General features: G+C 43.8%; 1 protein-coding gene across 2 annotated transcripts in view; it reads right to left on the reverse strand.

Annotated features, from left to right (window-relative positions):
* Positions 1-24,136, reverse strand: part of LOC124185678 (semaphorin-5B) — an 86,005-nt gene that overhangs the window by 31,419 nt on the left and 30,450 nt on the right. For both annotated transcript variants that reach the window (XM_046576679.1, XM_046576681.1), the window contains one exon: positions 8,393-8,512. In XM_046576679.1, coding sequence (XP_046432635.1) covers positions 8,393-8,512 — 120 coding nt within the window. The remainder of the gene's footprint in view (positions 1-8,392; positions 8,513-24,136) is intronic.

Consider the following 24,136-nt stretch of genomic DNA (forward strand, 5'->3'; position numbering starts at 1 on the left):
GGTCGAAGAAGAGCGTCGATGGCAAGGCGCGTAATCGAACGTGTAAATCGTTACAAAAGGCGTTCGATAAGCCGGTCACTGATTGTCCGCTCCTGAAGAACCCCTGCGGTTTCTTCAATCCAGCTATAGGAGGAGGAAGAAGAAGAAGAAGCAGAAGAAGAAGAAGAAGAAGAAGAAGAAGAATGGAGAATAAAAGAAGACGATAAAGAGCAGAGATAATGGTGGACATTAGGGTGTCCAGAAGTGGTTTCGTTAGCGTTACCAAGATACAATACAGGGTGGACCAAAAAAAAAAACCGGGGGAACGATTCGAAAGTGATTTTTTTTCAATCTCCCAGCGACATTTTCAAAACCTGTTTTTCAAAAGCTTGTATTTCATCAACGAATAACGATTATTCAGATTTTCAAACGCGAAGTGAAAGATTACTTCTTCTAATTTCGAGGAAAAACAAAAAATCGAGGAAAATCATTCATCGCGTTTGGATTTCATACGCGTTTCGAATCGCACCCGTTTTTTTCTTTTTATTCCTTTGGTCCATCCTGTATATCCGGTTCCTCCAAAGACTCGAGCGACAAACGCGGAGAGCTCTGCATCATCAGCAGCAGGACAAATGACGGACATATTGCGTGGTAATTAATTAAGTGAGGTAATTAGCCGAGAGCAGCGCGCATTGCAGGTAAGTTAAACAGAGCGCAAAGTTCGTTGCAGGATTGCTGACGGTGTCCGCTGCAGCTGGGTATCAGAAACGGAATCACGTGTACGGTAGAAAGACACTGCACTGCGGATGCCGTAGGTGGTTCAGTGACCACACCGGTATCAAATTTTCTTCATCTACCTCTAATTAATAAAACAAGGAGCAGCTCCGAGCTGGCGTTTGTGAGTTATTCTGGCTTTCCGAATCAGCGCGAGGCTTGATCTTGAGAGTTGAAATCGAGCGAGGGGTGAATAAAAAGCAGAGGTTAGGTAGGAAGTCCCACCGATTCGAGGGTCGGGAACTCTTTACTTCGTTGGTACGTTACTAACGATCTTGGCCACTGCCCACGTGCGTTTTCGACGCCCTCGCACCGAGCTCAGGAGACAAATGGCGATCAGGATCGAAGTTGGGCCTTGTTAGCGGCATTGTGGTGGTCGTTGCATCCTCTCCGATGGGCGAAGGGCTCGCGTGCATTGTCGTTGAATTTATGAGTATGATCTTCGACCGGTCCCTCTTCTATCTCTTTCTCGCTACCTCTCCCAGACCGCGATTGTTATGCTCGACGTAATATCGTTATCGTTTGCGGCGCAGCACGCAGGAGAAGCCGCTACGTATATTCAAATCCGTCCTCTTCGATTTCTTTCGATGTTCCAATTACTCCGAACTGGTACGGAATTTCCGCTCACCTTTTACCGTACCGACAATTATAACGCGCGTGATACCGTTTCACCGTTCGCAGTCTTAATCGACTTTACGCACGTCCACCAAGGCTGGACTGAACAAAGAATCAATTACTTTTTTATAACGACTCGTATCACATCGCGATGGACATGCACCGATGTGCGGACTTCGATCCAACGGATTATAGAAGATATCCGGACTCGGATGACACGTCGAAATTTCTGTGAGAAGTATCAGGCTTTGCCATTGTTCGGTTACCCTCAGGACGAAGACGCGGATGCTGGGCTAATAGCCTTCGTATATAAATGCAATTATCTTAATAATTCTACAGTATCGGTGATATAATAACCGGATACTAGAAAAAGTAAGCGAACCGTGGGACAAAAAGTCGATCAATTTTTTCCCTCAAAGAGCAGTTTACTTTGCAGTTAAAATTGGATTGTTTCAGCACCGCTTATCTTGTGTCGTAGTTTTCAATTGGAGTCGGATTGAAGGAATTGAAGAAATTGAAGGAATATTCGAACCTCGTCGTTTTTGAGTTGGTGTTAAAAATTGCAATTTTGAGAACCGCTGCGTTCCGAGAAAAGAAGGACAGAACTGGAGATGCGGATCTCCGTCAGGGTCTGCACGGCGTTCAGGTATAAGCGAAAGCCGAGGAAGAGGCGAGTCGGTCGGCTGAGAGAACTCGACGAGGATGGTAAAGATGAGAATCGGCGTCGGATCATCGGACCGATATTCAAACAGAAGCAACTTAGGCATCAAAGATTCTCCCGAGCAGATTCGCGCCACGTGCACGGCAAGGAATCGACGGAGGTTTTTTAGTCTGCGGATAGAGAGAGAGAGAGAGAGAGAGAGATGTACGTATATAATGTATATCATGTACGTTCGAAGATCTGCAAGGCGACTACCGGCGCACAGGGTTCCGCCTGGACTTATATTTAGCCCGACATGCGTCTCGGTTCTCAGCAACGTTGAAATCATCCCGAGTGCATATTCACCGGCACAGCAGCTCACGACTCGAGTTGGCGTGTGTCGGTCCAAGATCCGCGATGCTTCATATCCGATCGAGTAGCACCGAAGGATTCCCAAGACCGACCCCTCGCTGGAGGCTAAACTATCCTGAACCATTGCTGCTTCGTGTACGCGGGCATGTATAATTAAACCCTGCATCCGTTCGCGGTTGGTTTAACGTGGGTTTTTGATTACCGACACGATCGGGATGTTGTTGGCATCGTACGTAGGCATGTAGCGTATAACATAGGTATAATGCGTGTACCTGGTATACCCCATCTTCTGTCCCTAATTATTGCGAAGCCCGTCAGATTTGTATCAAACCACGAATGAGTGCGATCACGCTCTTCTCATACCGGCTACGAAACATGCTCATCACCAACGTCCTGTACACTAGATTCGAATCAGCTCGTCACGTCATTCGTATCTTCGGTCCAACGGCATGGATTTCGGCAAACCGATACGGTCGTCTGTTACGTAATTAGCGACCGAATTTTATCGGTGGGCAACATCGAGTACGTAATTTCTACGGGCGTATGCAGGTTTCGATTTTGCGAAAAAGGAATCGCTCGTTCAGCGATACCGGGAGGAGATACGCGAATGGTGAATAAAAAAGAAAAAAAAGAAAGAAAGAGAGGTAGGCGAAGCACTGCCAAGCAATCCTAGACGGTACCGTTGAAGCACACGCGAGCTGTAATTAAGGAATGGAGTTGTTAACCGTAGTCGAAAAATTCTATGAAAAAGTTTTTAGTTCTCGAAGGCTTCCCGTTTAATTCTCGAGGTCGTACCTTCTTCGTACGTTCCAAAAGCGTCGGTTTGTAAAACGATAGAGGATGAGGGGAGGGCTTGTGTGGGTGTGTATAATCGTACGACCTTTGGAGCTAACGATAAGGCCCTCCTGTACGTACAGTTCCTTTTCACATGGCCTGAGAGAGAGAGAGAGAGAGAGAGGGAGGGAGACAGATAAAAAGAGGAGTGAGTTTTTTAGTTTTTCACTCCGTCGGTCGGCACGGAGGCGCTGCAGGTCGATTTTACCGCACGTCCAGAGTCTCGGAAGCAACGCTCGGCGTGCCCTCGTGGCTCAAAGACCAAAGACTGCCTTCTATGGCGTTCCATAGAGGAGTGGAGGTGAAGTGAACTCAAGTGGACTCGCCTGCCGTCCCGAGTTTAGTACACAAAAGGGCCCCGCGGTCCCCGTCCCTGGGCATCATCGACATGCTGCGGGGGCCCGCTGCCATGCGGCTATACGTGCTCTGCCCGGCTAACGACCCTGCAACTTCATTTTATATACCACGGGCTCCCGGCACTCGACGAGGAGAAGAGAAGCGAAGAGAAGAGAAGTTGAGGCAACGTTTTGTTTTCTACCTCAGGGATTCTTCGGGAGAGATAAGAACACACGGGAAGATAAAATGCGGATACACTCGCTGCAAGCTGCGGCTTCGCGGCTCATCCGAGTCATCCGTAAATGAATCCTCGCTCCATTTTTTGCCAATCTGTATAATCGATTCAGGATGTACGTGACATATTAATTATAGTACGTACGGACAGCCGTGATTATCGATAATATTTTCGCTGGTCATTACGCGCAACCAAATCAATTTTGCATCGTTACTGATCCACTTCTTTTTTTTTTTCATGAAATCATCGGCGCAACGACAAGAAAAAGAAAGCGCCATGCGAGGTAGAGAAAAACGCGGGGGGAGGAGACGAGAAGGTACCGATCTGTACGTACCTACGTACTTATCTGCCGGCACGAGGTATTAGGTTAGTAATTGAGGCACGGAGCTTAGACACCTGCCAGCATCAACTCCGGGGTCATGGAATGACTCGGCGATTTCGGCCGGTCTCCTTAACCACCGAGACGCTCGTGACGTAACTAATAGCAGGGCCCCGGTCCCGAGGAGGCCTGCCTCCTCCCGTCCCTTGGGCCAGTTGGCCAACGCGTAACGAGACCAGCTCGGTAAGCCTCGAATTTTAAGATAATCGGAGAACCACGACGTCGCCGTATTTATCCCCGCCACCTTACACCGAATGCTCGCCTCGGATTCGGCGTCTACGCGATGCGAGGACTTTCAGGATATCGGGGACCGGAGGATCGAAGGGATACGATTTGGCGATTTATTTCTAATTTAAGGAACAGAAGATACCCGGTATTCCTTGTATGAAAATTTAACGACGATTTTTTATACAGCGGCTGACCTATCCACGTCTATTCGGTAATTTTATTCGATCTTTGAGTTCGATATATTTTCCACTCTCTTCGTTTCTTCGGAACATATTATCGATATTTCGCCCAGAGGGGGAACGAAGTGAGATCCAACAGCGTTGTTCCCTCTTGATCGGACGAACACCTCGTTCCTGTCCGAACGGAACGGCCGTTCCCCGTGAGATATTGCTCGTAGGAGATCGAGGTCCGTCGTTCCCTGCATCTCGCGGTCCCGGAAAGGAATATCGTAGGGCACGTGGGCGATGTTTAATAGCGATTCACCACGCGGGAGTTATGAATGGGGTGTGATTAAGAAACCACCGAGGAATGTCACAACAAGCTACCAAATAAATCTCTCCCCGCGGAGTGAAAACGCCACGTGCGTCTTCCGCGGTCTCCCTAAACCCTGAACCCGTAAGACGCGAAGAGCCGCGTTAAAACCGACGTCGCGTCGAGTCAACTCGAATAAATTGGGCGATAGGTGGGAAACGAGAGGAAAAAAGGAGACGGAGAGGAGTGGAATTGAAAAAAGAGAAGGGAAAAAAACTACGACGAAAAAAGACGATAAAACAGGGAACCGAGGAGCTGATGCCACGAGGCCGGGCCCAAAAGGCACAAAGTAACCCCGAACCACCCACCGATCTTCTCATCACGTGGTTGCAGTAGGCGCGTGCCAAACCCGTAGCCCACCTTTTCGACACCCTCGATTCTCCCCGTGGAACACCGCGAACTGCAAATTTTATCTTCACTACAATTTTTCTCAGTGATTGTAACAAGTTCGCGAACGAAGAAGAAACTTGCAAGTCCAAGTAACCGGTGATATAGCAAATCAGGAAACTATTACAGTCACTTTTACGCAAATTTATAATAACGAATAGGTACGCGTTAAACGTAATAAAGTCGTGCGTTGTTCTTTTTTACGCTGTTCAAACTTTCAAACTTCTCTTTCGTCGGAAATTAAGTCGCTCGTGAGAACTGAATTTTCATACTGAAAAAAAAGTCGATTTTTTTTATTTCCGTTTCTGTTAGATTTATCAGATTTAAATAACGAAGGGTCCCGTATGAGTGAATAAAAATAAGCACCGATACAACGCCAAGGAGAAAGTCGCCGGTTTCCGTGTGAAAGACAATAAAATTGTATTCATTGTCAATCGTAGAGCTTTGAGAGTTACGTTGCGACAATAAAGCAACACGTGCGCAATTATACACCGATGTATAGGTACGTTTATATCATACCTGTGTGCACCGAGCTCACCTCCACCTCCACCTCGTGGGAGGCTCTCAGAGATCTTGCTACACACTATCGATTAATCCTACGGATAAGCATCAGCTGTGTGCCGTACGATGTGCGTGTATGTACAATATGTTTGTGTGCATAGGTGCATAAGCGGAGGAGAGAGATTGTTTAAAAGCAAACACAATGCAGCGTGGGCTAGCCGACTGCCCACGTGTATTTAAGGTACCCGCGTCTTCACTTTTCAGCTGCATCGCGTTTCTCCCCGATATCGAAATTCGGCCGTCTCGTCATCTTCAATTCGTTTTGCTTCTATTTCTATAATTTTCTCAATATTCAAGCACTGCGCAAGGTTCGATCATATCCTTATAATTACCTCGACAAGTAGTTAATAACCGAATTTTTTTGGTAAATTTTGAATACGTGTTCGATATGAACAAGTGATTTATTTAATCATCATTTTAAAACGAACAAATTTTATTCAAATATGAATCTGTTACAGATAATTATTCGACAGTCTTGATCAGAAAGGTTAAATTCAATTTGACAAAAATTCATTCAACATAGAATCAAATGATTTCATCTGATAGAATATAATTTTTTAATTACGTTGCAGCTTCGTATTCGAATACTGTTTTTTTTTGTTCGGTACGAATGTGATTCCAGTTTCTTCGAAATCTCGTAAAACCTGAGCAAATTGCAATAATATGCAAACGAGACTGAGAAAATTCAGTCTAGACCGGCGTAATAAAATCGGCGGTTAGAAGGTGGAGGTCGAGGATCGTGCAGAGCGGCAGGACACCCCGGGGATCAGGAATCGGACCGTACGAGATGCGGATGGTTCGAGAGCGTGTAAATAAACGAATGATTTACAGCCAACCATCGAGGATTTACAACGCGGGCATAAATGCATCGCATAGATATATGTTCATGCACGTGTCATTTCTTCGGCTTTGAGCGAGAAGCTCGGAATCTTTCACAACCGCAAGATGTAAACTTACACCTTTCCGTTTTTTACAACAATCATTCTCTGGGAGAACCGGCCGTCGCGGTTTCGCGCAGACTTCACGACGACTGATTTCAATATTCTCAATGCGGAATATATAAACTTTAAACTCATGAATATTCCGCAAGGGTCTCCACGTATTAACGGTTCTTCTACAACTACCCTTCCTTCCGAATCTCGATCTCAGGTGAAGTTGACGTAATTTATACCTCGCCCCTTTGAAATACTCTCGTAACTTCCGAACCGCATTCGCTTCTGAGCGTAACATATCCGTTTCTGCGCTTCTTCTTCTAGAGGTTAATAAATTCGTACAAGGACTTGGCTCAGATTTTGCATAAAAATGTTTCTCACGTTAATTTTACGAAGTTGTGATTGATTCGAATAAACTTGGCAGGATTTTTCAAGGCGCTTCAAGAGCTTTAAAGCGTGCTCCAGAACCTTTCTTGAATTTCGGCAATCGACAGAATTTTATAGAAATTTTACGAAATCTTACAAGGTTTTGTTACATCGAAGGGAAGCAGGGATTACTGCAGAATTCAGTCGCAATAAAATTTCAACTCGAAGCATCCAAGGCTTCGTTATTCATAACGATATGGATATTTCAGTTTTACCGTACTAAAATTACCGCGTTAATTCCAGATTACGTTCAAGAGTCGTGCAGCATGTAACGCAGTTCACGGTCTCTCCTGCTCAGAGTGTTGCCCGACAGCCTTGGCACTTAAGTGTAGTAAATACCCGCGTTTAATTATATATGGCATAGCGTAAAAGGTAACCAGGTGCCGTAAACGGTGGTCACATATTATGATTGAGAACACACGGCGTGCATGCTTTAATCGATGAGATGAACGAAGGAGTTAGATAAATCGCGAAACTCCGTTAAAAATTAAGATAACGCGTTGCGAATAATCAGCCAATTTCATAATCCCAGTTATTACGACATAAATTTTTCAACGCCCGTTAAAAACATACAAACGAACGTAAATATCCGCAAGAAAAAACATCACCGAATATAAAAAGGGATGAATAAAATCAATGCGAGCCGTTTCATGATTCGGTTCGTGAATTTGATTATTTCCTCGGTGAAGGCTGGATTTTGTTGGAACGGATTGAGCGACGATCGTCCGACGGGAGGAGGTCCATATTTTTGCATCCCGGCTTTTACCTCGGGCGATTTGCATAGTGCAGTCAGCCGGCGGTCATAATATGCATAAGCTGAACGGGCGCGGATGCAGGAGGTTAACGAATCAAAGTGCAGGATGCGTTATTATATGGATAAAAAGCGATGTAAATCGAAGGTTATAACGGAGCGCGGTGCCTTTGCGTCGAGTAGCCCTCGTCGTCGTGGTCAAGATAATCCTAATTAATACGACTATTAAAATTTACGAGGTGCAGCCGCGCGTTCGAATCGTTAAACCGAAGTTCACGGCGAAGACAGCGATAAGATTACTACTTCTCCGCATGCGTGCCTGCAGCGAAAACACTCTTATCTCAGCACGAAGATTAGTTACGACGCTACGCATTTTCCGCATCTCAATTATTACGTCTACGTGTTTCCTCACCTTCGTAGGCTATGTGTCGAAAGTCCTCGGCAGTCATCGCTGAGACGAGAAACTGCAGCAGAACCAACAGGCGAACCGTTCCTTCCATGGCGTTAAAGCGTTGTCCGTCTTCTTCGAACCCTGAAACACGACAATGTGAAAATTATCGATTAGTTTCCATTGCGGGTATAGGAAAAAACGTCGAATAATCATGGCTTGCAATCAACGACTGCTCGTTTCCTCGTATCTTTTTTTTTTCGTCGAATTTACATCACATCGGTTTTATTATTTTCATTTCAAAGCGGTAGGTCAAATGACACGTGCAAGAGACCGCATTGCTCAAAGAGCCTTATCAATTTTCTTGTTGTTCGTATAAATAATGTGATAAATCGTATCGTTGATTTTTTTGTCATTATCATACGTACTTATAATTTACTACAAGCCTACAACTGTAGTATAATATTGGACGTGCGTAATATCAAAATAGTCGATTTGGCAAAGTCCGTACCGATAATACCGTTTTTTTTGTTTTTCTTAATAGTTATTTGTTTTTCTTAATTTTTTTTTTTTTTTTTTTACTTACAATCGATTCAGTCCAACGTATGTGCGGGACGCGTGATTACATCAGCTGATAGATTCGATTCAGGATTACAATTCGATACGTACAGTGACCAGAACCAGTGTTTCTTTTTCGTGACGTTCGAATTCGGTACAGTTGACAAAATAAATTTCTATTACTCATGCTCGTTTCCATCTCTTCGAAAAGGGAGAAAAATCTATCCGAATCGTCGTTTCGTGGGAACCGATACGCCTTGGATGTATATAAAAATGAAATCTAAACCGAATAACCCGATCGAAGATCGCTTACGTGTTCCGTATCAAAACGTCGAGTTGCATCGGTTGGAAACTGAGGCGCGTCAGACAAGATCGAAAAGAAGAAGGTGCATTAACGCTTATTTTTTGCGATCGTGACGGTGCACGCCGCCCCCTGTGTTCCTCCCGCAGTAGCGGTTGATTATCTGGCCTGCGTCGAAACGTGGCCGAGAGCAAGGCTGAGCCACGAGGCTATGGGACTAGGATAAGATGGAGTGCTGGATGGAGCCGAGAGGCTGTGCCGATTAGAGTTGAGGCGTAAGGAGCAGAGAGCGATTCGCGGAGTCTAGCCGAAGCTAGGCGAGTCTGCATCGCGGTGTTGCAGGATCAACGACCTGCGGCGGATGGTCGCCAATGAGCGTTATATCAACGCCGAGCCTTAACGGACCTATGCTATCTGGGAAGTCGCGAAAGGCCGACAAGCGACGACGACGACGACGAGGCAGCGATTGTCTCTTTTGTCCCCGTGCAAAGATGGGTATAAAAGAGGATCAAGTTTCCCCGCAAAATGGCCGTCCTTGCTCTCCGCTTGGGTATAATGTAACGTATAATAGATACGGCGCAAAAACAGGACCCGCGAATGCCGTTGTCTAACGGATCGCGGATGTCTGGAGATCCGGGAACTATCCCGGCACATTCGTCTTTGTCAATCGCAACAATGCCGATCTTACGAACAATTCGCAATTCAATTCTTAACCTCCAAGGACGCTGAGCGTATCCGTTCCATCGATAAACTTACTTGGGAAATTTTATTTCGCTTTAGGGTTAACCCGTTAAAACTTAAATTATAAACGTTTATAGGTGATAGATACCGTTGACCAATCGATCCGTCAAGGATAATAGCGATGAGTTTTATAGTCGTAAGTGAAACGGCCATACGCTGTTCTTACATAAAATTCTTGCAACGACGAGAGTTTATCGAAATTGTAGAAAATTTAAAAGATTTTTAGCTTCTTTCTTACTCAAAATGGCCGACGCGCAGCTCCACCTCACAAGTTCAACCCGCTCGTTCTACCGACCGGATTGTACATCGACAAAACCAATAGTTTCTAATTTTTCCGAGACTGTGACGATTGACGAAAGCATCCGTTTCGTTTGTAAAGAAGCAATTTGATGACCATGATTTACAGAATGAATACGCGAGCGATTCGATTTCGCAACGTCACTACTCGGAGTGAAACTTTTGATAAATCGGATCAGATTCATCAATTGTCTCATGAAAAGCAATATCGCTACGCTTGAGATGCGGGAACTACAAACTGTCAGAGACGATCGACGAATCGAGTCGATACTTAAGAACATCACGTGACACTTTGCGCCCTGTCACATCGACAGTCGGGGTATTTTCCAACTTGTAGAACTCGAAGTCTATGTATAGACCGTAAGCCCTGGACTCTGCTGCAGCCGAGTATACGGAAGAGCGGGGAAGAGAAAGGCTAATGAGTAAGAGAGAAGCGAGAGGAAAGGGAGTCGGCCTCACGTGGTCTCGGATATTCCGGGTCGACCACGGCGTGAGGGATTCGTCTGTTTAAGAATCACCCCGAGATCACTCGGGGAGGAGGTGAAGTTCCGTATTTCTATCCTACGCTCACCTCGGCTCTTTGTCGCGATATGCGGCAGGTTTATTCCGAGTCGTCGCGTAGGTCCGGCTCTCACACCATCCTGTCTCAAGCCTTTTAAAAGACTGTTGCAACAACACTTTAAAGACGCTAAGGTGGTCCCGTTCTCTGTTACACGGATCTTTAAAGAGATCGCACCGAGCTGTTTATTTTCCCTCGGTGTTGTACTTTTAAACGGATGATCCCGCAAGGTCCTCGGCGGCGTTTCTCCTCCTCGAGATACGAGAGGAATAGCATAATTGTCTTCGTGGAGAAATTATACATTATCGGTGTGGAATAACGGCTTCGACGTAGACAATGAAAGGTCATCCCGGATTTCACCCCGCGGTTTAATTTCCTTCGATCAAAATGTTTTTTTTCACCCCAGCGAAGAAACTGGATCGCTGCGGCGCCACTTGACCCAAAAGTCGGGACTCGTAGCGATGAGGATCGATCGACCTCTCGAGTTCCCTGGTACAGGCGGTCTGCATGGTGAAACGGAGCAGCAGAGCCTCTCTGACAGATAGAAGATAAACCCCGGACAGAATTTTAATAATATAAAACAGCACGCCGTCATAAACAAGATCCGTTAATGCATCGTTAGGTAATTGGTACCATATACAAGCTGATTCCCTTAATTGGTAGATATAAGATATAATCCGAATACAGCGCCTAGGTTGGTTTATCAAAAGCAACTCCCAGTCTTTCCAGCCACTTGTGGAAATTCGACGAAGCGTTTCATTTATTCGAGGTTAAAGTTACACTCGAACGGAAACGAATTCATCGGTGAAATCGCAGATTATTGGCTCGTTCGCCGACATTACCACGGAGTGACATAATAATTACTTATTGGCAAGCCGAAGATAGTATCTATATAAGACACGATGTAAAGTCGAAACGTGGTATGGGCGTTTAGGAAATGAGAATTACGGTTGGCGAACGAGACGGTACATTAAAACGATTAGCATGACAATAGGCACATGTGTGCCTATATCTCCGCGGTCATAATAAGACGTTCGATTTCGACCCGGATAACAATCGGAGTGGATGAATGTAGTGCCGCAGATAGAAACGACCGCGATGATTCGAGGTGGAGATCGTAGGTCCGATCATCCATCGCTCGTGTCCAGCACCTATAACCGTGTAGAATATAATAATATACCTCGCGTAGGCTGACCGACGTTGCAAGGAAATGTCGAATCGATCACGACGATCATCCACCCACCGTTAAAAGGCGTAAAATAAGTGTCTCTCCAAGCCAAGCTCTGCCTGCAGCAGACGTATGTCCGCCATGTTGGCAGCCGGCTCATCGTCCGCGTCAAATAATCATGTAAATTATCCAACTCTCCCATACTGTGTTTTCATCATCCGACATGTTATAACGATCTCGCGAGTCAAGTAGCGGGATTGCGAAAATCCACCGAGTCATGCGGTGGGTGTGCGGTGACCCCGAATGAGAAAGAACCGAATCATGACGGCATGCGAGACTTCTTTTATATACTTACACATGCGCACATACGTACGATTCGCACTGTCTGCCAGTACGATAAAGGGAAGGATCGAGTGAGAATCGATCCCGAGTCTTGTAACATACCGATCGCCGTGCACGAATATTGCCAAATTATTGTTACCGAACGGCTAAACAATTACAACCGACAAATGTACCGCGTGACTTTTGATACGACGAGGACGGAATGCCGATCATTCTGCTTTTGTACGTCGACGTATGTTTGTACAACAGTGGCAGACGGTTCGTGCCACGAACATTCGTACCTTGTACACCTACAAGTTTACACGAGGTAGGCGATACGCGAGGATCGAGCTTGGAGAGCTTGTTTTAGGCATTTTAAATATGCGCTTATGGTCGTTCATAAATTATATTATCTTGCGAACAGTTTTTCTATACACAGGCACGTATCAGGTAAGTAAGAGTTTACGGATTGGAATCCCACACAGACAGTGGCGATAATGATATTCGATTTCAGGCGTGGCGCCAGACGACGATCTTTGCATTTTTTTCGTATTAATCGAAACCGAGAGTCTAGAGTTTTGATTCAACTGTGGAATGGTGTTCGATGATTTGCGTAAGAATACGGAGAGTACGTATTCGTCATTGAAATTTACAACGACGCGCTCACGGGTGACGATAAAAAGAAATTCTTCTCCCCGTGACCGATTTTTTATATACATAAATGGTAAGTCTTAGGAAAACGAGCCGTTATCCTCACGCGTGAAACACGCGGGTGTAAATCCTATTGACACATCACCGATTTCGAATGTCGCCTAAGCCCCGGGCTTTGCCTTTTCACCTTTAAAACTTGTATCCAAAGCGTAAAAATTTCATAAACTTGTACGATATCCAATAAACGAATTGCGGAAGGAATACGAAGTTTCTAAATTATTGTGACCATTACTATTATTGTTATATACGATACAAAAGTCGATTGAAAAAAGTCCTCCGAGTCCGATAATCGAATATTGGAAAAACTATCTATGGCGAAAAAAAAATCAGGTCTTCCATTGAGGCGAGCGGGTAATTTTATCAGGGTAGGTCAGGAAAGACGAATAGCCGAGTTTTTTGACGTCCGTCACGGGAGTTTGGCCTAGCCGTATTACAAACCTATCAAAATTGTCGACCGATCGCCGAACCTTCAAAGCCGTGAAGCCACGACGACTCGCAAAGCAGATTGTTAGACAGGATCGAGCTACCGATCATAAATACAAATCCCAAGGGGATCGAGGATCGAGGATATACGTACGACTGACGGACAAAGGATGAATTCTAAGTATACCGTCAAGAGGACGAGAAAAACTTTGTCCTCCGCACTGCAGAGCTTATTAGCATAAACCCGAAGAGGATACGCTGTCCCTGTTCGAGGTGATGAATCACCTGCGGAAACGTTGAAATATGGAAAGGAAAAAAGGGTTGCTCGAGGTCCCGGGACACGTGACACGTGACCGGAAGGTGGCGGTTTGCAGGAGACTCAGAGAGGATATGTTCTCTTGGGCGAATACGAGAGGAGGACGAAGGAAGAAGGGAAGATCGGTACAGGAGAAGAGGAGTTCAATCCACTCTCGAAATAGATTCGAGATACGTAACGCCTGCCTCTCTCGCGTCTCACGAGTCTGTATCTTTCTCTCCTCTCTCTTTTTCACCGACGATAAGAGAGGCGAAAGGAGGAGAAGAGGGACTGACTCGTTTATTCGGAGCATTGGAAGATTGACAAATCCCACGAACCGACGGTGAGATAACTGACGAGAATTCCGTTGGCTGATCAACGCCTCTCCGTAAAGTGAAATATGTTATGGGGTGTGTTACATGTTATTCACCTGCAGCGTGCCGCATCGTCGGCCGGCTTGATCAGGAGTAGGTGAGACGCGCGTACGACGATAAGGCGATAAAGTGAATGTAAAAAGAAAAAATTAAAACGTGTGTATACGTATACCTATATACGTCAACGAGACGATAACGCGATTGCAGTCGCGTTACGAAAGAGGTAGCCGCGCGCTTATTCAACGGTTGTACAATTCTCGGTCCTCTGGAATTACCTTTGAATTTAATTATGAGACGAAAAGATGAAAAAAAAAAGAAGGAAAAAAGAAAGGAGATTCGAGTTGTACCGCAACGCCATTTTTGGTCAGCAAATAAATCAACTCGATTCAATCGGAGCTGATGGTTGAAAAATTATAGCGAAATTATATGGAATCAGGAAAGTTCAAGAATTTACAAATGATCGAAAATATCAGATGTTACAAATGATTCGAAAGTAGGATGATACCGAAAATATTGATATCGATTAAATTTCTATAGTAGAAGTTGTAATTGCTAAAATTGGTTGAGTGAATTTTTTATCTTTTATTTTAATGCCCCTTTCGGTTATAAATCTCTTAATAAGTACCGAGATAAGAATCTTATCGCTGTTTACTAACTTTAAGCTTAACACGTATTTGATTAGCGTATATACACATAAATAATAATCTCAGAACAGTCATCGTTATTTTTTACCAAATTTTGTTTGCTGATCAAGGGTTTGATTACCGATTACCCATCATGCTTTTCAAGAATCCAAGTAGATAGACTAATTTTGATTGACATGTGAGAATAAAACCTACTTTCACGTCATTCAGTTCCATTTCACCTTACAAATAGTAGGTGTAATATATCAGAGACCCGAAACGGCAAATACCTACGTTATTACGTATTTATTGTTTGCAAAAAAAAAAAAGAAAAGAAGAATATTGTATAATATTGAAATAAATGCCAGGCTAACGATTGCATGAATTGCGTTAAACAGTGTCCATATTTGGTGTTCATTTCGTGAGTATACAATTAAAGCGCGCGTATTATACATATAATAATAAAGGCTTAAGCGTAAGTAAGAAATAATTAAGAGAGCTAAGAATTCCCGCAGGTCATATTATAACATATATACATGTACACATACATATACATGCCTCAGCGGCAGCTGCTGCCGAAGAATCTCTGACCGTGCAGAAGAGTATTTTCTTTTCATTTTCTTTATTTCTCTTCCTTTATTTTTTTCTTTTCTTCTTTTTTATCCCCATTAATTAAGTCGCGGCGTTAAGTAGAACAGTCGTTAGCTGCTCTTTACAACTGGTTTGCTCTTGGGCTGATATTATACCTACGTACGGTACGCTGTTAATATATATATATATATATATGTAAGAATCGCTTGAATTTCATTGACAATCATTGTAGATTATCGTGACGTAGGTATATGCGATTACTTTTTTCTCACCATATCGCAGTCCGAAATAACCTTTCGGTATTTGCGTTGTTTCCTCCCGTGGGTCGACTTTAAAACCTGCAAGTCGTACACAGAGCTTTTCCCCCTGATCTCCGCCCTTCAGACAATGCAGCGAAAAAGAATGCGAGACTAGCCCGAGTCATTAAGCGATCGCGTCTCCCGAATGTTTAAAAATAGGGCCTTAAATTCGCACAACGGCGCGTTATACATACACGCATACGTAGGTAGACTGCACAAGCAACATGACGTGTAAGCGAAGTGCGAAGTTAGCCGGCGAACAAAGGTCCGCCTATACAAACTCCGGGGGTCGTAAAGTTCCGAACTCCGCGAAGCGCCTTAAAACTGAGGCTAAAACGAGCCCGCCTCAAGCTGCGTGTAAACGCGTTATAAACTTGGTGAGAAAGAGAGCGAGGGAAAAAGAAAAATAGAGAGAGAGAGAGAGAGAGAAAGAGACGGGTCTACGCAAATTTACGATTCCGCGCGGAGCTTGCGAAATTCGCTAATCGTAAGCTCTTCGCCGACGTCGCGGCGACGACGCTGCTGCCGAACAAAGAAGTTATAATCGTCTGTTGAACTTTTCGGACACCGCAGGATTAATCTCTTCGGCGAGCCGTCAAAGTCGGCTCGAGGGGCTCGTTTCGTATTGCAAAAAATGCTCGTCTGGATGTCCCCGGACTCGATTCTTCGACAATAAAATTTCTAATTACATTATCGTCTGCGCAAAGAATCGATAACCGAGTTATACGTAGAAGCTCGTTTAGTCCAGTTGTCCGTTTGTTGGATCGATGCTAATTGTGATTAACGAGTGAAGTATAGGTATACACCGGTTTCATCGACTCGCGAAATATTACAATAGTTGCTTGTCTACGCGGTCACAGAAATGATTTTCAACTTTGACGATCCAATTTCAGTCAGAACTGTTCGGATTTTGGTTGGCACTGCTCGAATAAAATTTTCGCAAACTCTGTTCAAATTTTATCGACTGTTTCTTCCTTCCGAAACTATCGCGAATCGTCATCGTTTGATGACATTGGCGTTCTATAGGACAATTTGTTACATTAACGACTGAATCAGGAATAATGGTAACAGGCCTGCAGCTCTGCTTCCATCGCGCATCGTACGGCCAACATTTGCGGGTGTGCCGTTTCAGGATGTAATCAAGCTTTACTTCACACTCGATTAATCCCACGTTGCACAGGGATAGAAATAGGAAAACGAAACGTTTCAAACTCGCGTCGAATTGCGACGTAAAACGCAGGAGCGCCAAGCCCAGCCTGATCGAGTAGACTTACTTTTTTCGAATAGTAATTTCAAACTGTACATATCCACGTTTAACAATCGGCCGGTACGTGATTTATGTATTAACAATTATTTCCAACGCGCGAATAAAAATTTCGTTCCCCCGTTTTTTTTTTTTTTTTGTAAAGTCTATTAAATAGGAGTATAAATTTTTTCTTATTTCCGTTAAAAAATGTTATCCGCAATAATTCACGTAGCAATTAAACAACGTAGCAATATTCTATGCGTGCAAACACGGGCAAACAAAGTACGTGTCAGATAACGGTTACGCATTACATCTATAGACAAAATAACGGGCAGTGAAAAAAGTTTGCATAATATAACTGCATTATCATACGTGTTCATCCGCTCATATACATATATACGTATAAACAAAATATCGACACGTTGCCAATTTGGCGTGAAATTTATTTTCGGTAGACGGACCATAAATATACGAAAGGTTGAGGCGACTTTGGCGCCGTGTTGCGGTTCCATGCGTTAAAAGTATAAGGTGCATATGTAGGTGTCGTTCCCTGCGCACACACACGCGCATACGCGGATGAAATTACGGCCTCGGGCGGCTCTCCTCATCCCGGTCTCTTCGCAGGGTGTGGCCAATTGCAAACTTCAAGCCGTACATGCACGGTTGACTCGCGTTAACTTCGCAGGACTTATACAAGCGTGTGTACCGAGTATCGCGGATCCGCGAGCTCTTCGCCTCGTCTGCAGGATGCTTGTGTCAAGGTACCCATGTGAGTTTTATGCCGAGCGAGTCGCCCTACATGGTAACATGCCCTCGGTTCACCCAGGGCCCCGTGTATCCCTGCGTCGGAACCTTGCGCGCTTCTCATTCTCATTCTCATTCTTATTCTTATTCTGGGGTGCTCGATTTGCCGCTCCTCGTATATCTCACGAGCTTCCGTGACGCTCACCGTTACACGAGCGCTAAATAATCGATTGCAAAATTTGTACGGAAACGGACAAACATAAAAAGAAAAAAAAAAGACGGGAAAGCGAGCTAGTAAAACGTGGTGAAAATCTTTACAAGAATTTGAGGATAGTACAGAGAAGTCAAGAATTGGAAGTAGATAAATAATAAGAAAATCTTCGGATTCAACCCCTGCGATCAAAAAATTTCTTTTCGTCATGTTTCACGATGATTGAAGAAGTCGCTCTTTTTTCTATTTTTCATCGGCAATGATTCAAAGAATTCGACAAGGAGCTGCTCAATTTCAGGATTGCAGAGATTCCCATGGAACGAAGAGATTGAATTCGCGATTTAACATAATCGAGAAATTTTGCTGGAATCATGAAATTGCCCGTTGAATTCAGTGACAAGTGGTTTTATCCTCCTCCTTCTTCTACTGTATCTTCTTCTTCCTCTTGTACACCGATTATAAGATTTGATGAGAAACGAGGCGTCGCGTCGGGCATATTGTAACGCCTGTAGCAAGAGGGATAGGAATAGACGCGGCGGCGTTAAATCCTGCCCATCACTGCCCCGAAGGCGTGTGGATATGCGGATGACGGGTGAATAACGATAATATTTTATGTTTATTTTTCCATCGGGCGAGCTAGTACGGGTACAGCACGCGATGTTACTTGCACTCGACGCTTATAACGTTATTATACATGGATGCGCGTTCGGAGAGGAGCCTTTATAATTATATTAGTCAATTGCATCGTTCGAGCATCATAAGTGGAACCGGCTTCAGGCCAGGTGACGACGTAGAAGGAGACGCTGATTTGTATCCAAACAAACTCTACGACAATCGTATCTCGGCTCGAACCAACAAAATGTGCAGCCTGCACCGCACGACAGCCTCTTGGGTCGTATGAAGACGTTGGAACGCATCGGCGGCACTCGGCAATCGATCGTTTACCGACCCCTCATTGCTCCGCATCTCGATTCTCCCAGAAATCACCTACGATTCAAACTTTGAGATCAACGTGCACCGCGCAAGATGTTGGAAAAAAAAAATTGATCGATCCGAGCAGGAGGTTGATCGGAGTCGGCGGAAGTCCGCAGGCGTTGAATAACCGGAAGTGGGGAAGGACGCGCTCAAAGACCGCGTCAAAAATCGAGTATACTAGGCGAGATTGGTTGTATCAGTGCTGTAGATAACGTCTTGTCAAAGTCAGGAAAGAGAGAGAGAGAGAGAGAGAGAGAGAGAGAGAAAGCAAAATGACGGCTGCAGGATGGCGCGAATTAAAGGTAGAAGATAAAAGTAGAAAACGACTTTATCTGCAGCGAGTGATCTCTTCCGCGTGGGCGATCCCTGGCGTCGCGTCTCGTCTCCTCGGCGTGATCCTCGTTAATACCTGCAAACGCCGATAAGTCAACTAACGTGTTTCTCTTTTTCCCCAATCACGTCTCTTTTTATCCCCCAGGCTTCGTCCCGTTTCCCGCGACCGATCTTTTCTTTCCCATGAGCGGCGGGAACCTGCCGATTACCGTCTCTTCGATCTGATCGTCAGGTGCGACTCGCGTCCGTCTAACGTAACGGTTAGTTAGACCTTCATTCTGTGACACGGCCAACCTGCAGCAGCCAGGCAGGTACGCGCGGAGGCAAACAAGTCACTCGGTTATGCGATATCATGCCGATAAGCAGCCGTGTCCGCGCTGCGCACGCCTTCAGGCTTGTTCAGGACGGTCGCGGAGCGATCCGAAAGCTCCGTGCGCATGCGCTGACGCTATCGATGCGCGAACTTCGTTTTCCCTTTCCCGTTTCTCGAGGAATCGGCCAATGAAAACCGCGATTTTAGACGTTTTTCGTTAGAGGACAAATCAATGAATATACGAATATGCACCACCCTGGGGAAAATTTGATTTCTTCAAGTTACTAGCATTTTCTAAATTAAAACATTACGATCATTAGGTATCGTTATAAAAACGATTCAAATATTGTTGAAAACATGAGAAGATATTATTCAATTTGTAATATATATAAGAGAATATTACTCGTGCGTGGCCACAATCAAAAAGAATGATAGTACACAAATGATTTTCTGTGTGAAAAACTGTAGTACTTATTTTCAAATTTTTTTTCATCCAGAACCGTATTTCTCGGTTTCGGAAAAAATTGAGAATACTTGGGGATTGTATCGTAACCATAACAAAAAAAATTCTCTCGGTGTATAATTACAGCTGTGGTTATAATTGATGATCTTATACATCGATGAAAGCGTGTTAACGATATATCAAACGTATATTTCGGGTGCGGATTTGTAGAGAATTCATTATAGCCCGCAGCCCAAATGATCTCTTGATCCATTAAAATTGTATTGCGCGAAAGGCAACGCGATATTTCAACAATAAATTATCAACAATCAAATTTTATTAAGCTGAGTGTGCGTTTTTAAAAACTCGATCTGTATTTGCACACGGTGAAAATTGATTTTTTTGATAAAATTCACCTTCAACGAATATCAAATAATCTTCTCAAGTCTTTATTCTAGCACATTTTCGTGTCAATTTAAATTTTTAACAATCATACGTGAACCGTGGTGGATAGTTGGCGTAAGTCCAGCTGCGGCTCACGCGCTCGTGAATATTGCATCGCGTGTTTGAGGACTGACTGCTCTTCAGCACGGAACTGCACAGCAAAGCACAGCAGCGATATCCGTGACACAGCGATGCGAAACGCGTGTTTTAACGCCTGACGATCAGAGAGAAACGCCGCGCGTTGCTAAATGATCGGTTTGAATAATGCGAGTGCTGCACCGCGGAGAGATTTCCAAGAAACTACATCGTAATATACATATATATATATGCATACCTATAAGGTAATCAGGTCGGAAATCAATCCCCCGACTACTGTTGCGCTATTTGATTTTTAATAGAAAAGGATTGATGTAACGCCGTAATGTGTATAATCACCCAAGCGTCGTAGACTTCGATTGATTATTATTGCGCCAATCTCGGGTCGTTTACTTTCCAAGAAACGGCAATAAATTAATTTATTGTTCGCGATGATACACGAAGATCTGCAGAACTGCGAACGAAGATTATTTTAGTGAAAAAATAGAAAGTTTTAATCAGAGCTAAACGTGACGCAAATTATTTTGGCACAACTCGCGCGGTTTCGTTTTTAACCCGTAATGCGCAGGTATAAAATGACACGGACTGCGCAATATCAGCGATTATCCACCGACCCCAAAAGCTCCGCGAAACGTGGATAATCTTTTACGTCACGACACGGTCATTATCTAGTCACTGTGCGTTAAGCTAACTGACAACGAGAGAAGTTGGAGAGATAATTTTCATATCGGATAGAGAAAGGGTTGGAGAGGATTCATGTTTCGCAACCGAATGCCGGACAACAGCAGCTTGATCTCGTGACTTATCGCCGTTCCCATTGTGTCTCGGATGCTGTGAACTTATTCTTTCCATTGCATGTTTTTCTTCATGAATCCGAAACCTAAACTATCGTTCAATATTCTTCTTCTATTTTTGCGAATCATTTCTAATTCCCCCTCAAATTAATTGGTCAATAAAAATAATATACATGTATTTCTTTTTCCTCGTAATTGCTGTTTTTAAAAAGTTTTTTCTTTCGTAACGGATATCACGAACTGTCGACTGTATTTACTGCAGGATGAAACTGCGCGCGTATAATAATCCTAATTATTACAATTGCAATCGCGCGCTGCCGAAACATCGCGAGATAATTACTCGGCACACTTATATCGCACCTGTGTATTAAATATAAAGTATACGTAGATATAATATACGTACAACGCGTGATTATACGCAAGTCACGCAACTCTCACATTTTCACACATACGTATAACATTAGGTAGACAATGAGCTACAGCCATCGGCAATAAGATCAATATGCCGTTATTTTTGCCCGACGTATCGTACTTGCATAAAGTGTATATTAAACGGGTATAACAAAGCGTAGGCGTGAAGCAAAAAGAGATCACCCGTGAAACGTAATTAATTGATTACCTTCTTGATAAGGGATTGTATAGAAATCAGAAGGTGGAGAAAGTAAAAAAAAAAAAATGCAACGAATTAGCCCATAAATAAACCAAAAATTCCCGAGATTGATTTGAGCTTCGTCAATGAGATTAGTCATGCAAGCAGCGGATGACGCACTTTCCTTGCAGCAACGAAATATCGCGAACACTTCGAAGCTGGTTAGGAATAAGAAGAGAAGAAGAAGAAAAAGAAGAAGAAGAAGAAGAAGATGCTGCAAGGGCGAATGATCCTGCATGCAACGATCTCTCGAGAGATGCGAGATGCGGTCGAGAAGAAAAGAGAAGAGTGAAGGGAAGGCGAGAAAAAAAGAAGATAAATGGAGGGGAGGGGGAGGAATAACTAGGCCATGTAGCAATTCACACTTACGCCTGTTTTGTAAACACACGTCAACGTTCGGGCAGGTTATAGGTACAGGCTGCAAGGCGTACAACTGCATCGGGGTTTTATGGCTATATTATTGCTCGTACTTATGGTTTATCCTATCGCAATCGGTATAATTCTCGTACGTACAGCGAACGATTTACGATTAGCAATTTTTACGTCTTATCCCCGCGCGGTTTCTAACGCACGTTCACGTTAGCCGTACATCGTCGTGCTTTTTTGTTACGCAGAGAAATTCATACCGTACAAATTATACGGGGAATTCCATTCCAATTAGATTACACGCACGAACCTGCGTTTAGATTTTTACCTAATATGACCCACAGATTTAGGTCCAGGTAAAGTTAATTCACACCCCTGAAATTGAATGAAGAATTTTTGTCAGGCTTAAAAAACTCGACTTGTACGTACGTGCGGATGCTTGTAACGCGGAACTGGACAGGTGTGACTTGTTTTTTCTATTCGTTAGACAGAAATAATTCCGATGAATTTAATATTGCTCAATGTTGAAAAATATGCGTACAGAATTGATGGGTTCCACGATTTTTCAATATATTGTTAAACAGTGATTTTTAAATAGACGCGGGATGGAATGCCCGGTGTTTAACGGCTCGCAGCGATGCCTGTATAAGTATTATACAAACATGCAGAGGAACTCGATGGCTGTTTACACTGTGCGTAGCTTAGAACGTGGTGCAGATTGCAGGGTAAACGCGAGACGAGGAACTTCTGCTGCCGCTGCTTCTGCTGCTGTTGGGTGTGAGATATTAGTGGAAACTTGCGCTAGAGAATTACACGATGACAACCACCCGTCGTAGAATTGTTCCCACTCGAAAGCTTTTCCTCGTTCATCATTCGCGCCCACTTTTAAACCCAGGTGTCAAAAAACAACTTTCAAACGGAATTCGAACGAAAATATAACGCTGTTGAAAAGTAGATCACGATCCTCGATATTTCGTCGCACTCGAGTGAAAATTGACGGAAATGTAATTCGAGATAGTTAAAAATAGACAGTTGGACATTTTTCAACAATTATTGACAGCTGTAAAATTTTCAATATCAAATAATCATCGTTGGAATGACGATCGATAGTTCCCACGAAGTGGTTGGTTAAGATATACGAGAGTACGTACCGAAGGATCGATTAATCAGGTTGTAAAAACAAAAAACTAAAATAAAAAATATACACGAGAAAGTAAAATAAGAAAAGTAAAATGCTGATAATTAATACGGCGCACCTACTGCAATACATTTAAGCACAAAGAAACTTACATTATTATATACCAAGTATACTGTGTACGCCCACCGAATTAAGGCCCCTTGAAATTTCATGCCCGGCGATAATTAGTTACGACTTAATGATCGTCGTCTAGTATTTCGCGAGTCACTTTACCTGTAATATACAGCTTCCTGCCGCGCTAGCTGCGCGAATGATTGACGGAGCGTAAAAAAATTGAAAAAAAAATTGAAAAAAAAAAAAAAAAAAATTGACAGAGCAGATGACCACTGCTGTTTACACGTACACCCATGAACCTGTAATCTCTAAGCGACCACGTAGCCTCCGCCACACCTATGTCTATGTAAACACGGCGTATGTACGATATTATGTAACGTGACGTACCTTCTTCGTCGTACTTTGTACAACAAACGAGCGATCCCTTGCAACGCGGCTTACGCTCGTACGATTATGATATAATGAATAGTTTCCCGAAGGTGATAACAAACCGAGGCGACGTGCTGTCTGGCACATCGCCACCGCCTCTTTTTTTCACGAGGTCAAAAAACGCGTCGCAGATGTAATTAATACGATAACCCGAAGATAAGAGAAATCTCTCCCCCCCCCCCCCCCAACACGTTGCACCTGTACAATTATTAT

The sequence above is a fragment of the Neodiprion fabricii genome, chromosome 6 (genome assembly GCF_021155785.1).
Source record: "Neodiprion fabricii isolate iyNeoFabr1 chromosome 6, iyNeoFabr1.1, whole genome shotgun sequence".
Classification (NCBI taxonomy): Eukaryota; Metazoa; Arthropoda; class Insecta; order Hymenoptera; family Diprionidae; genus Neodiprion; species Neodiprion fabricii.